The 15,843-nt window shown below is 44.3% G+C and overlaps 1 protein-coding gene across 1 annotated transcript in view; it reads left to right on the plus strand.

Moving 5' to 3' along the window:
• The window catches only part of KDM4C (lysine demethylase 4C), a 311,749-nt gene that overhangs the window by 60,772 nt on the left and 235,134 nt on the right, over positions 1 to 15,843 (plus strand). The window contains exon 5 of the mRNA XM_021707860.1: positions 7,697 to 7,746. Within this exon, the coding sequence (XP_021563535.1) occupies positions 7,697 to 7,746 (50 nt within the window). The remainder of the gene's footprint in view (positions 1 to 7,696; positions 7,747 to 15,843) is intronic.

A 15,843-nucleotide genomic window follows, 5' to 3' on the forward strand; every position in this document is an offset into this window, starting at 1 on the left:
CCAGGCGGGTCTCGAACCCGCGGGCTCAGGCAATCCACTCACCTCAGCTTCCCAAAGGCTTGGGATTACAGGCTGTGCCACCGAGCCCGGCTTCCAAATGTTCTGTGAGGAACCGGGCCTCGCGTGGCATAAGGGCATTGCCAGCCGAGTGTCTGTTCTCTGGTGCCCTTGTGGGGCCTTGGGTCAGCCTTCCCCAATGCGTACTTTTGGAGACCAGCTTGTCATTTCCAGCACTGATATTTAAGTGACAGGTCCTTCAAACACGTTCATGCTTACTGTTTTAGCTCAGATTTCCTGAGAAGTGGATACCGAGACTTGCGTGCCCGCAGTTTCTTGGCTAGGGCTGCAGGACTCAGGCCAGCCTGGGTGAAAGGGGAGGTTGAGGCCCAGCAGATCCTGTGGGCCGTGCTGGAGCTGCAAGTCCCTTCAGAGGTGCCTCCAGTCGAGGACGGGGCCCGGCCCGGACCCTCAGCTGGGACATTCATTGCACATGGGCCGCCATCTCCACCCCGCTAGGGGGCATGGTCTTGGGTGAGGGCATGTGAGTCTGGGGCGAGTGTGCTGTGGCGTGGGGCGCTGCCTTCTGATGAACCGTGGCTGTGCCAGGCGGGGGTTCTCAGCTGCATTCCCTGGGGCCGTGCTTTCTGTCTCTCACATTTATCTGTTTTTAAGAGCTGAAAATCGAGTATGGAATGTTCTGTTTTCCATGGCTAACTAACAAGGCCTCCTTGTTTAAAATATCGATGCTGAATCTTTAATAAATGCAGACAGGTAAAAACTGTGGTGCCATAAGTAATATGAGAGGGTAATATAAACATATCTGTAAAATCGGCAGGTGCTCAGTCTTCTGGACACAATTGTTTAGGAGTATGCCTTGGTTGACGAGTATATTCTGATCACTACTTCAGAAGTTTTGAGTTTTGTGAAATAGAATATAGGCCATTTACTTTTTGATTCATGTTGCGTTTTTGCAGCAAGAACCTCCACTCCTGCCTGCAACTCCACTTTGGGTTGTGGCTTGATGGCCTTGTTCCTCGGACTCACAACTTACTCATAATGCTGCTGTCTTTTGCATGGTCTTTGTCGAGAGTGGCCGCGTCCTGGCAAGAGATGGGTTTAGTCAAGTCCTGCCTTTTGGCGTCTGCGTGGGGAGACAGGGTTGGAATATGAGGCTGGGAAGCAGAGCATGGGCCCTGGCTCAGGTGAGTCTGCCGGTGGGTGGCAGCTCCGCCATCCACTTGCTCAAGTGGAGACCCGCTCCTGAGTCTAGTCATCAGCAAAACTGAGAGAGAAGGAGAACCTGTCTCCCAGGATCTCGCACCAGCTCCGGTGCGTTTCAAGCGCTCGATGATTGGCAACTGTGATGCGCTCTGATCACATTCATGGGCCAGTTTGTCTTTTTCACTGTGCTTTAGTACCCTCAGAGGGCGAGTCAGGCACACAAGCTCAGTGCCAGTGGGGGGCATCACGTTGGAGTTCTTGGAATACACTGCCCTTGGGGACTTGAGCTCTGGTCTGCAGGGGGTGGCTGGGAGCAAAACATCAACAACAAGCAGAAGCATCCATGAGGAGGCCATGATAAATAAAGAAGGGGATTGCCACCTGCCTCGGTGAGAGGCAGTTGTAGAGGGTGGCTCTGCTTCCGACCTGGCCTGCCTGAGTAGGACGTGAGTTTGGAAGGGGTGCTTCCCACTGTGGTCCTGGTGCCACAGGGTGGGTGAAGCTGGGCCGGAGGGAGGGACCTGCATGAGCGGGAGCCACAGACAGACTCCGTGACAGTTGCCTGTGACAGAAGTCTGGGAAGTGGCAGAGTGGAGAGCAGCGGTTCCTCAGCAGACTCCTGGCAGTCCCAGGGCTCTCAAAGGAAAGCAGGGAGTTTTGGGGGGAGTAATCTAGTAATCTGAGACGCAGGGGTGACCCTTTGAGACGTACTGGCAAACAAGTCAATGCAATGAGCAAGTCTTGAAAGGGAAAGTACAAAGAGGCCTGCTCATAGATAAAGCCTGAGTCAGAGAAATAGGGTGAGTATATGTCACCAAGTGGAGATTTACTTGTCAGTGGAATGAGGTGCTAGCCTACTAGTACTCAGTTCATGATAGTATGTCTATCACAAGCACCAGGCAAACATCATTTTAGGTCTGCTTTTTGGGTAAACTACATATTAGCTTGCTTGGAGGGACTCTGTTTTCTTTGGCCTTAAAGGAAATCTTTTTAAAAACGTATAAAAGACTAGTTTTTACGTACGGCACTTCCCTGTGAATCTCTAATGAGTGGGTTCATTGTTCATTAGTGACTCATGCGGATAACCTTTTAATGTTAGCAGCGTTTTGCTACTATGCAGTACTTTACACTTGAAACAGAAACACTGTCCTAATGGCTAAATGAACAATTATTAATGGCAGGCATTTTATAAGGCACTTTTCAAATGATGCAAAAAGGTGTGAAACACATCTGTATCCTCAAGTAATTTGGAATTGGCTACATAATTGAGCACTGTGGTCGCATAACTGAGTGCCTGGCTGTGGAGCGGACACTCCCTAAAAACGGTGTGCAAAACAGGATCGGTTATGTGGAGATGTCAGGGCGATGGGAGGCTTTCTGAACCTCACAGAACTCAGTACCCCTCAAGTCGAAAAGGACGTGTGTACGTTGAGCAGTGTCTTCCTCTAGAAAGTAGTGGATAAGGCACACTGGCTGGGACGTTGAAGGTCTCTGAGAGGAGGACAAGGGGCAAGCTTGCTGGAGTAGTGAGGGTCAAGGAAAGCGTCAAGGTGGGGGAAGCTGAGTCGGGCGTGGGGGCTTCGGACTGAGGCAGAGGGGAGGGGCTGTCTGAGCGGGCCGTGAAGTGGGGAGCCACGCCTGAGCAACAGAACAGTGCTTAGTCCAGCCCACTGGCAGTGGAGTGTTCATCTTTTATTTCTTTTTTTCCTTTTCGAGTCGGAGTCTCACTGTGTTGCCCAGGCTGGAGTGCAGGGGCACGCTCCCGGCCACTGCAATCTTGACCTGCTGGGCTCTGGCGATCCTTTCATCTCAGCCTTCCAAGGAGCCAGAAATCCAGGCACGTGCTGCCATGTCCGGCTGATTTTCTGATTTATTGTATAGATGAGGTCTCATCAAGTTGGCCAAGCTGGTCTCAGACCCACAGACTCGGCTTCCCAGAGTGCTGGGATGATAGGGCTGAGCCACTGCGCCCGGCCGAGTGTTCATATTTAAGAGGGCTGGGGTTCAATGGTGGGGCTTTGAGGCAGTGAGGAATGAAGGTTTTTATACCATGATCGTGAAATGGGAACTCCAGCCACCCAGGACCGTTTAGCAAGGAGCAAGATGCTCTTATATTCGGAGTGCCTGCCTATGGGATGGTTGATACAGCAAAAGTGGAGGTCACTCTAGGGGGTGACTGGAGCTGGACTTGGTAAAAGCAGTGGAGTTTGCTGTATCAGTGGCTGTTTAGGACAGGAATTTCAGCTTTGTCCTGGTGCCTGGTAGGTGCTCAGGAGCATGGTGAAGTACTCTTAAAAGTGTAAGTAGTGCTGCTAATTTCAGATGTAAGCATCCTAGAGTTGGGCTGTCTCTGTTCAACCCCAGTGCTGGTAACTTTGGCAAGTTTGAGAAATCGGAGGTCTTTCCTTCTCTCTTGTCCTCCTTTTATGACTTCATACTAACTGACACGTGGCAAAAAGTCCGCACGAGGACTTGATTCTGAGATCCATGTGCTCCAATCCAAACTTCATTTGGATAGCAGTAGCTGCGCTTGTCCCTACCTGCTTCTATTAGATGAAAATGCCCTGAGAACTTCTTTATATGTGGCACACAGGTGCCCAGTAACCTTGTGTTGAATGGAAGTAGCTTGTATTAAAGTGATTCTTACCAGAAGCGAATCTGTTTTTTTCCCTTTATTTTAAAGATGTGGGGTGCAGCTCAGGGTTAGGTGTACAGATGTTCGTTACGCAGGTCCCCTTGCTGATGAGGTGTGGTCTCCCCTGCCCCCCGGCAGTCTCCCTCAACCGCCAATCCCACCCCGTGAATCTATCTTAAAAGAGGAAAGTAGCCCCAAAGCATCGAGAATCTCCCCGCAATGACGGAGTGCCCGGCGTTCGCGCAGGCCTGTGGTGGTGCAGTGGGAAGGAGGAAGACGAGGCCCGACTGTCAGGCCGCTGGAGGGCTGAGCTTGGGACCTTCTGATGAGGGACAAAATGGTGCCGGGCTTTCCGGGGACCTTTCAAGGGGAGCTGTCCTCTTATCTGCCTGTCTGTCCCTTGGATGTGACCGTCTGGACCTAAGTTCTCGGGTGTTTCTCACGGTTTTTGACGTGAGGGGCGTCAGGCCAGGCTCGCCTCACTGCCCTGTGGCATCGCCAGGCGGTGAGCCCCGCCTCTCCCTCGTCGGTCCTCTGGGTGGCGTGCGCAGTGCAGGGTCCCTCAGCTGGTTCCCTCCAGGTCTTGCTGAGCATGTCTGCGTGCTTCCACAGGAGCGTGCGTGTGGTGGAAAACACATGGAAAGTGTGTGCTTTGCAGGTGTGTCGCCCTTCCTTTCCATCTTGCTGTCTCTTTCCTTCGGTCTGTACTGAAGCCGGTTTGAGTTGTCCTTTCCTTGGAGTCGTAGCTGTTTCCCCTCAAAGCCATGCTGTGGTCTGCCATCAGCAAGGGTGCTCCTGCAGAGATAGCAGCAAGTCCTCTGTTTAAATGCAAAACGGCAGAGTGACCATGGAACCAGACGCCCACTTTCTCATGGGCAGGGACTGTCTGTCAGCCTGCACAAAACTCCTGCAGCTACTGAGGCCACATACCTTTCTGGTTCTCAAGCATCATGTGACTCTTTTGTTTAGTGTTCTGACTTGGGCCCTGTATTGTGATATTGCTGAAAAAGAAACCTGAAGGAAAAACATAAAAAAAATCCATGACGCGTGACGGTGCAGCGGGGACAGAGGGAGTGTGTGGGGAATCAGGACCAAGGGAAGGCCCTAGAATGCAGGGATTAGAAGAGAGTGCGCTTTCCTTCCAGTGTATTGCCCTGTGAAAATGACCTCGGGAGCTTATTTCAGAGTGAGCTGGGTACCCCGTCTCTGGGAGGTGTGTGTGCCTCTTGTCCTTCGTTCTCTCAGTTGCCAGTTATTTTGGTAATTATAGGTGCCAGCAATTCTGTCCCTGTAATGATGTGGAAACAACAAAGATTTAGGAGTATTAAACTAGATTATCTTCAAGGGCGTCTCCCGCCGCAGGACGTGTGTGTGCCAAACACAATTGTTTTTGAACTCCTTGGACTTTATGGGCAGAGTGGGACGACGGGGTAAAGTAACGGTCGTTCTTTTTGAGCTAGGTTTTGCAGTTGTGGAGTTGATGCTCGTATGTATGTTGCTTCTTGACTGCTGGCTGGAGTAGCTCTCTGATGTCCTTGCTCCTGTTAAGACGCAAAATGGTTTGACTCTTGGCTGGATCCCTAAAAATTTCAAACTACTCTTTCCCAGTTTCGTCGTCATGTTGAATCTGATGACACACATGAATCTGATGGTTACTTTCCAGTCTTAATAGCATTGTCACTTCTCTTTCATTCCGACAGCTCTTTGCGCATCAGAACTTTGGCTAGGGTTTTGGACTGATTTGGGAAGCTCTGTGTGATCCTTATATATGAAATGTTACATAGCTATGCCATTATTTAAATATGATGTAGCAAATTATTGGATAGATGATACAGAAGAGAGACCCCAAGAAGAGATTCCGCAAGGATAAGCATGGCGATGAATAGGTTTACTCTGAGAACGAGACTGATGAAGACAGGGAAGAGAGAGTGTCCTTTCCTTGAAGTCGTTTTCACCCGCTTGGGCCTCACTGGATGTTACTGTTTCATCCTTTCAGTTTGAGGATGCAGTTCTCCGTGGGAAATATCGCCTGTCTTCCTTGGTCTGGGCCTGTGATGGGAAGGAGGTTTTCATCCTTTGGTGATTCCTGAACCTATTTAACTATGGCAGTGGTTGGTTAACCGGAAGAATTTTATTCATACTTATTTATGACCTTAAACTAAAGTGGATCTTTTATAGACTTTGGAAAGACACTGAGACATTGTCACCAGGCTGAAAGTTAGACCGATGAACTCCTCTGGCTAAGATAGGAGGAGCAGCATGTGGGAAATGATCTGCTTGTAGAAAAGTGTAGGCTGGTGAGGGCTACCCAGCGAGAGGAGTTTGAGGGCATTAGACTGGGGTTCTTTGAGGGTTAGGGTTGAGGAAGACCCTTCTTCCTTCTGCACGAACATAGTTATGTTCTTTTTGGACTTTACCAGTTTTTAGCCGGGTGTGGTGGCGCAGGCCTGTAGTTCCAGCTACTTGGAAGGCTGAGGCAGAAGGATCGCCGCAGTCTAGCAGGTCGAGGCTGTAGTGGTCAGGAGTGTGGGAGCCCTCCAACTCCAACCTAGGTGATAGAGTGAGACTCCAAAAAAAAAAAAAAAAAACTTTACCAGTTTTTCAGAAAAGTGAATCTGGATATATAAAGGGTATTCATATCCAATCATATACACACAAGTAATGGAAGGAGCATTTATTCTCTCTTTCTCCCCCCCACACCCCCCTGAATATCTGTGCCATTTTTCCTTTTCTGGGTATATTTGTGACGTAAGCCAGGAATTAAAAACTGGTGAGAAGTAGCCATAAATATACATTGGGTGATAGTCATTTAGTTATGCTAAAATTTTATATTCCCAATTCAGTTGGAATAATTTCATTAGCAGTGCCTTAAGCAAAAGGATATATGATTGAATTTTCTTTTACTGAATTGCCTAGTTACATCCAATCCAATTAAGTTTTGCATATGTTATCAGTGGCATTAAATGCAACCAAGTGTGGTGTTAAGTACAATTAGTTAAGTTACTTTAGTAAGAAGCAACTTGTACTTAATATGTACTGAGCTAGTAAATATAACAAATGTAGGCCTTCAAAGATAACGCATTTTTACATAAAACATGAAGTGACCATTAATTTGTTCTTAATATCCATAGATTTCCTCATTAGAATTCCTATAAAATGTAGCATTTGTATAGAATATGATGAGATTATTGTCTTAAATTTGTTAGTGAGTCCACAGTAAGTAATCTCAGAAACATCATTTTTGAACTAGAAATAGTTCTATACTTCAAGGGTGAAAAATTATTATTATAATGAATATTTTAAAAGTCACATAAATGGAAGCTCTTTTAATGGCTGGTAATCTTTGTTTAACACCTCTTTGAAAATCACAAAGTTCTAAGTAAGGTTTGCCAGACATGTAAATGTTGGTATGATAATTTTGTGTTCTAGCCTTTTGGTTAATAGAAACTTTTGAAAGTTAAAAAGGTAGCAAACCAAAACCAAAAAACCATGCAACCAAAAATAGCCCTGTAGATCCGGAGTGCTGGGAGACCATCTCTCGGGCTGTGACCAGCTGTCTCTTGGCTAGGCAGTTTAGTGGCCTTGGGCCTTTGTTCCCTAAATTTTTAAAATGTGGTTGTGATGATGAACTGGGGTGTTGAAATTTATAAGCATATTTTTCCTGCTTCCAGTGCCGAAGGGACATGACTCTGGATGGCTTTCTAATCTCTTCTGTTCATCTAAGTGGAGATGGTGTTAAATTTTTTTTTTTTACCCTGTCTTATTTTAGGAGTAGGTGTTCTCAGGATAATAGCTGAATAATTTTCAACATAAAATTTTTATTTATGTTTAAAATTTTAGGTATGCTATACCCCCGGAGCATGGAAAACGACTTGAAAGACTAGCTCAAGGTAAAGCTTACTTTCTGTTTTGTTTTATTTTTATTCTTTAACCTTGATAGCATCTTTGTTTTTGGTGTATTTTTACAGGAATGTTACTCTGGTGATTTTATTCTATACAAGTTATTGACTTTAAATGTTTCTGTAATTGAGAAATTTTAATTTGTGAATTTTTTTCCATTACATAATCTTTGTGGTTATATTCATTGGCTGCTTAATGTTTCATCAAGTGTGATTGCCCTTAATCTATTGCGGTCATTATTAATGTTCTTATTTTAATATAGTGTAGTCAACATCATTGTGGGAATAATATTTCTCCTTCTCGTAGGCTATACTTTTCCAGACAGGATTGTTGCTGTGTGTCAGGGTGTAGGTATTATGACTATTTCTTTTTATTTTTTTAAGATTAGAAAATATGGTTTGTTTAGAAAGTAAATTTGAGAGAGAAAGAGGAGAGTCACCTCCTCAAGGTAGGAGAGGGGAGGGGGCCAAAGCCAGGAAACATGGGTTGGCCATAGCTCAGGGTATACATGGACACACCATAGCTTCGCAAGGCAGTGGCCACCATGTCTACTTCTTTTTTTTTTGGAGTCGGAGTCTCACTCCATCGCCCAGGCTGGAGTGCAGTGGCATGCTCACAGCCACCCCAGTGTTGACCTGTTGGGCTCCGGCAATCCTTCCGCCTCAGCCTTCAAAGTAGCCGGAACCACAGGTGCACCTGACCACGCCTGGCTAATTTTTCTTGATTTATTGTAGAGACGAGGTTCGGGCTGGTGTCGAATCCCTGGGCTCAGGCATTCCTCTCACCTCAGCCTCCCCAAATGCTGGGATGACAGGCTGAGCCACCGAGCCCAGCCGCATCTATTTCTTATGTCGCCGTGTCATGTTCCCCAGGGGTTGCCTTCTATCACCTCTGATACCTAGTTCTTCTGTGGCCCACTGGGCCTGAGAGTGTACCCTCGTGACAATATGATGGGAATGGCCCTGGGTGACTCCATATGCATGACATTTGGGCCTTCTTTGATCAGCAAAATGACACTTACTTTGCTGCCAGCTGGCTTTTTATTTATTTGCTTATTTTTAAAACAACTTTCTCCATCTTCACATGGGCCAGAGCGAGGGCATTTTCAGAGCTCTGTTGACGTCTCACCTTGTGCCTGCTTGTGCAGAATTCCAGCACCAGCGGCAGCCACCTTCCTCTTCCCTCTTCTCATCAGGGTGACACCAGGTAGCATTGCTCCCACCTGCTCGCACTGGGTGGAGACTGAGATTTTCCCCCTCCATCCTTCTCTAGTGCTGTTAGCCATCCTTCCCTTAAGAAGATGTAGGCTGGGGGGGCCTCATTTCAGGGGACATGGAATTCCATTCGAGAGATGGACTGAGGAGGAAGCCTTTCTGCCTTTGTCCTGTGCTGAGTCCTCAGGGAACAGGGTCCTTCTATTATAGCCAGGTGCTGATCTAAGTGTCACCAGCATACTAGGTTTGCCTTCTATGAGGAAAATGATGTTGTTCCTGCATTATATGTGCTTTCATTTAATAATAAACTGAAGACACTGAGAAACCACATTTCTTGATTCGACAGTTTTGAACAGGAATGGCATTTAAAGGTGACTGTCCCCCAAATCACAGAAGAGTGTTAGTGGAAACCGGTCCAGCGTCGCATTTGGAAGAAGTATTGTTATGATCCTGGCAAGCTGATAACTATGTGATACATTACATTAATAATAGCAATGTAAATGTAGTCTTGGACTTTGTGAGGGACTACTTTATGAATATCAAGGTGCAGGAATCTTGGTTCTGGATCATAGATTTAGAGCAGAGTTCAGGAGAGGATTGCCACAATCCTCACCTACTGTAAAAACCAGGGAACTTTGCCTTAACAGTATCTGCTGAAATAGCCTTTCCTCTGTAATAGTTAATCCACCATTTTCTATTAACTTCACCACTAGAGAACTTTTAAAATGAAGCCGATGTCAACATTACAGTGTTGAGTCACACACACACTAAAATCTCTGATACAAACTATTAATGCTTTGACGTCAACTGTCTGAACGTGACATTTTGGAAAAAATAGGTACCATTTGTTTAATCAGCAAGACGTTAATAAGCTTGAAGGAGGAACAAGAATTTTAAACCAATTGCGTGTTTATTTAAAATTGCTTTGCAGCATTAGGTTGAGAAACGAAGCAGGGAAAAGACCCTGCCAAATCGTGGAGGATTTGCATCTGCTGACCAGATGCCAACCACGTTAATTGAATTCTGCTAAATAATTAAAATGATAAAATAATGCAGTCAATGTGATGGAGCATTATAGAATGTCTAGGTCAAGGCAACACTTGATACATAAAATGAAAAGTAGGCTCGGATATTTTCCATTATCTTGTCTGCACATCATAATTATCACACTTGCCTTTTATGCATGAATGCTTTCATCTTTGGTTTCTATTGAAATCTTGATTGACTGTGGCACCTACAAATATTTTATCTGAAAGACATCAGGACTGCATCTAATAAAGCCGGGAGTTTGATTTTTCCCTTCAGCTACTTTCTCGTCCTCACAGGTTTTCCCCTAGATTATATAGACATAAACGTAATGAACAATCTCAAGCGAATTGTTGCAATTTTTATACTTGCTGTATTCATCTGTAATGCCATTGCATTCCTTCTAATTTTTGGTTTTATACGATTCGATTGCACATATGCAGGAGAATAGAGGTATAATGTTAAATCATGAATGGCAGTTTGGAATATTTTCTGTTTTTGAAACGTCTAAATCTCACCTATTTTAGAAACATGACAATGTCTTTGTTATGTTAAGCAAAGTACAGATTAAGGCAAGCTGCGAAAATCTGATTTTTTTTTTTTTGTGAAAAGTAACATTCAGTTTGTCTTTGTTTTAAAAAGTTGAAGATTATTTACTTTGGATAAAATGTTGGTAACTGGGAAAAAGATAGGTGACTTAAGTCTGTACAGCCAATTTTGGACGTATGAATGATAGCAGGAATCTTGTTTCAAACAACAGTATATTACAAGTGAGTTGATTTTTTTTTTTTTTTTTTTAGATCTTTATATTTACTTGTAACAAGTGTTTCATTTTTGTGATCCTATTTAAAAAGCAGTATTCATCAAAAAGGAACACACAAATCAATGTTAGGAAACATTAATTGGCTGGACCTGGTGGCTCAGCCTGTAATCCCAGCACTTTGGGAGGCTGAGTCAAGAGGATTGCACAAACCCGTGTTTCAAGACCCACCTGGGCAACTTGGCGAGACCTCGTCTCTACAATAAATGAAAATTTAGCTGGGCATGGTGGTGCGCTCCTGTAGTTTTGGCTACTTGGAAGGATCGATGGAGCTTAGCAGATCAAGGCTGCGGTGGCTGGGAACGAGCACTGCAATCCGCCTGGGCGACAGAGTGAGACTCTGACTCAAAAAAAAAGAAAAATTAATGTAGTTCATGTTTTTAAGCTCTGTGTGTGTGCGTGCGCACATGAGATTTTTTCTTTCTTTCATTTTTTTTAATAGCTAGTAAGATTGAGTTTAAGCCTGTGGCCTGGGGTCTTAACCTGACATCCCGGTGGCCTGTCCCCTGTACATATAGGTTTGTGGTGGGATGCACGGAGGCAGTCTCTAGTCTTACTGAAGGCTATATTCACAACTAGGCATGTGTGCGGACTTCTGAGAGGCCATCATCAAATACTCCTAGTGGTTTGGTCTAAAGAGATTGTGAGCCACTGCTGCCAAGCGATTAGAAGAACAGCAATAAATGCCAAGTCATGCTAATTTTATGAACGGATTCTAAATTGAACTGTTGTCATACCTCTGTCTTGGAATTAAGAAAATGTACTTTTATTAGCTCTCAAAATGGTAAATATTATTCCCTTGAGCATTTATTTAGTTGATGGCCTGAAAATGTTATGTTCAAATGCCTAGATTGAAAGGCTTATAGATAAAATACCCCTGATTATAAATAATCAGTTTTAAAGGGCACTGTAGGCCAGAAAAATGTGGAAGTCCAGTGATACAGCCTGTGCCTTCATGCCTAACTCCTGCTCCTGCCTTAGGTTCAGAGATCAATGTGTGGTGTGTCAGAGTGTGTTTATTTTCATCTTACGATAGGCTGAATTGCATTAAGAATAGTGAAGCACCTTCTAAACTTAATTTCCTAATAATTTGATGTCAGTAACATCACCATCTGTGTTTAAATGTACTTTGTTATTTTATATCCAGCCATCTTCTTTGTAGGATTTTAGACGCTGTGCAATAGTACATAAAATACTTCGAAGTAACATAATTCAAGCGGGAGTGAAAGACTTTCAGTTCAGATGAGTGGCAACAGAGAATGGAGAGAAAGAGTTCAGGAAGGGAATGCCAGCTGGCAGGGAGGAATTGCAATGGCGCAGTAAAGATTTCTGTGATTTTCGAGTGGAGTAGGGCAGAGCCTGGGCCAGCAAAGCCCTGGTTTGCTGCTTCTGATCTGTTGGTCCCCAATGTGCTTGGCGTCAGGAGTTCTGTGTCACCTGTGCATATGCTGTCCTTGTGACATGTCAAGGGGCAGAAGAGGGAGAACTAACAGTGTTTTAGGAATATGTTAAGAAAAAACCACATATATTAACATATATCTGTTATGTTGGGTGGACGTTTTAACTATAAGTTTTCTGCCAGCTAGCTTGAAATAGAAAAAAAAACCTTGCCCTTTCCACAATGCACCATGCTCAGGAGATAAAAACAAGGCACTTGTCTAGGAGAAGCACTGTCCTTCTCTATCCCAAGATCAGCATGAAGTTCCCTTGCGCCCATCCTAGAGAGCTGTACTGTAGAGTTGTTGAAGAATTATGGGACAGTTAGAGCCACGTAAAGTCCGGACAGAGAGAAGCCTGTGAAGTAAAAATTGTCTATGCAGTCCTGAGTTACCACTTCATGAATGGTAGGAAGCACAAAGAGGCTAAATACGTTATGAGCTTCCTCTCAAACAGGGATGTGGGTAAATGTAACCAACTTCCCACCACATAATGTCGCTCATGGGCTCATTTCATAAAGAAACCCACCAAGAAATTTCATGTGTCAAATACTGTCCTAGTATCTCTGAACACATTTTCTGCAGTAGCAGCCCTTCTATCTCAAACTCTATTTGTATTATTTCCTGTAGCTTTTGTTTTAATGGTTGCTATATTTTTAAGTCTCATACCAGTTTTATATAACCATCATACAAACTCTATCAAAGCACACATAGGTGCTTTTCCATAATATTCAACAAAATGGTCTTAAACAAATTTTTTGCTGTTGTGGAAATAGATGTACCCATTTGATCTCTCCTTCCTCCTTTCTTTCCCAAGCAGTTAATAAGTATTGCCATCTTCTCAAAATTCATGTTTGTGTATTCATAGGAAATGTCACTAAACTTTGCTTTTTAAATCTTTTCTCAAGATTGAAATTTCTGGTGTATTTAATAGCAAGTGCATATGTATGTAGTGAAGTCATATGAGATTGGGATTTAAAGATAATTTGTTAGTAATAGCTAATATATTATAAAATGTAAATCCCTTGACAGTGTGGAGAACTTTTCATCTGAAGAACAGACCTGTTCAGTATTTTGGAACACGTCTGTTCTATTTTTAAAACAGTTAAAAAGGATTTGATGATTTTTATTTCCCCATCAGATTTATTGAAAATAAACTTACAGTAAAATCTACCTCTTTTAAGAATATTGTTCGGCGATGGTCAGGCACAGTGACTTACACCTGTAACGCCAGCACCTTGGGAGGCTAAGCCAACAGGATTTCTTGAGCCCGGGAGTTCTAGATCAGCCTGGAACACACAGGAAGGCCTCGTCTCCTAAAAAGAAAAGAAAAAAAGTAGCTGGGCTTGGTGACCTGCACCTCTAATCACAGCTACTCTGGAGCATGAGGCGGGAGGCTCACCTGAGTCAGGAGGTCCAGGCTGTGGTGAGCTGAGATCATACATTGGGTGGACATTTGCTTTCGGCTTTTCACTTGGAAGGTTTTCCCGACAAGCTCGTTTGGACATTGGATCCTTTTCGTGAAGGCAGCTCCTAGTCCTTGAGCTGCGTGTGGGGTCCTGCCATCCTGGGTGCCCCCACATTCCCAGCAGTGCTTCAACATCCTCGGGAGAGGGAACTGTGGGATGGTTCCAGGTTCTGTTGTGTCTTGCAGTGCCAACTCTTTGGCATGTTATTTGGCTTGCAAGAAGGATTCCAAAGACCATCATTGCTTGCTTGCTTGATTCAGTATAACATCATTGTGGTCATTGTTTTCTTTTTTTTAATTTTAGAGACATTGTCTTGCTCTGTTGCCCAGGGTGGAGTAGACTGGCGTGATTGATCATAGCTTACTGAAACCTGGCTCTGCTCGGCTCAAGCAATACTCCTGCCTCAGCCTTCCAGGTAGCTGGGACTGCAGGCCAGCATGCCTGGTTACTTTTTAAATATTTTGTAGAGAGAGGATCTTGCTATGTTGCTTAGGCTGGTCTCAATCTACTGGCCTTGAGTGATCCTCCTGCCTCAGCCTCCTAATATGCAGGGATTAAAGCATGAGCCATTGTGGCCATCCAGTGTGATATTTTTCTTTTTCTTTCTTTCTTTCTTTCTTTCTTTCTTTCTTTCTTTCTTTCTTTCTTTCTTTCTTTCTTTCTTTCTTTCTTTCTTTCTTTCTTTCTTTCTTTCCTTCCTTCCTTCCTTCCTTCCTTCCTTCCTTCTTTCCTTCTTTCTTTCTTTCTTTTTCTTTCTTTCTTTCTTTCTCTCTCTCTCTCTCTCTCTGTCATCCAGGTTGGAGTCCAGTGGCATGATCACGGCCACTGTAGCCTCTACCTGCTGGGCTCAGGTGATTCTTCTACCTCAGCCTTCCAAACAGCTGGAACTACAGGGGAACGCCACGATGCCCGGCTGATTTTTTTGATTCATACTGTTCTCAAACCCCTGGATTCAGGCAATCTTCTTGCTGCCACCTCCTAAATTGCTGGGATTACTGGCTTGAGCCACCGCACCTGGCCAATATCTTAAGCAAAGAAAAAATAAAGGCAATTAACTTTAGCATGGCAAGGAATTGACAGCTGACAGTGTAGATAGAATAAATGAGTTATAAACTCAACACCAATTTATTGAGTAACCCATTGTCACTCTTCCCCTTCTTCTTGGATGCTGAAGCCACAAGAATCATTTGGGCTATTGCTTTCATTAAGCTGTGGCCAGGCCATTGCTTTTTTTAAAGCACTGGCCAGGCCCTGTTTTCCTATGCTTTGCCCCCTTCCCTACCTTGGGAGAACTGAATTGCCTCTCTCCTTCCTCTCCCCCCCACTCACTTTACTTTTTAAATAAACTATATTTTCCAATGTAAATAAATGTTTGAACTCTGGCTTCCCATATAGTATTATTTCAGTATTTAGTATTTGGTAAACAATATTCCTATATAGTATTTTATTTGTCTTAATTAATTATTGAACATTGATTAAAAGTATAAATGATACATTTTCACTATGAATTGTTTAGTACATTTCATAGAAACAGTTTCTTCAAACTACTCTTTGCAATTTTTTATTTTTTAGGAAGCAGAATTTGTTGTGAGGACAGAAAAGCTACCACAATGGGAGGGGACTCAAGGCGGTTGTCCTTTGTTTTTTTTTTTTGTTTGTTTGTTTGCTTTTTTTTTGAGTTGGAGTCTCACTCTGTCGCCCAGACTGGAGTACAGTGGCCATTCCTGGCCACCGCAGCCTCCACCTGCTGGGCTCCGGCGATCCTTCCTCCTCAGCCTTCCAAGGAGCTGGAACTACAGGCACGTGCTACTATGCCCGGCTAATTTTTGATTTATTATAGAGATGAGGTCTCGCCAAGTTGCCCAGGCAGGTTTTGAACACGCAAGCTCAGGCAATCCGCTCACCTTGGCCTCCCAAAGCGCTGAGATTGCAGGCTGAGCCACCGATCCCGGCCTGTTTTTTTTTAGTTGGAGTTTCACTCTTGTCGCCAGGCTGGAGTGCAGTGGCACTTTCACAGCCACCACAGCCTCAACCTGCTGGTCTTAGGTGATCCTTCTGCTTCAGCCTTCCAAGTAACGGAAACTACAGACACTTGCCACCATACCCAGCTAGTTTTTGTGAT

This window comes from Carlito syrichta, unplaced genomic scaffold, assembly GCF_000164805.1.
Source record: "Carlito syrichta isolate Samal-C Ts95f unplaced genomic scaffold, Tarsius_syrichta-2.0.1 Scaffold126534, whole genome shotgun sequence".
Taxonomy (NCBI): Eukaryota; Metazoa; Chordata; class Mammalia; order Primates; family Tarsiidae; genus Carlito; species Carlito syrichta.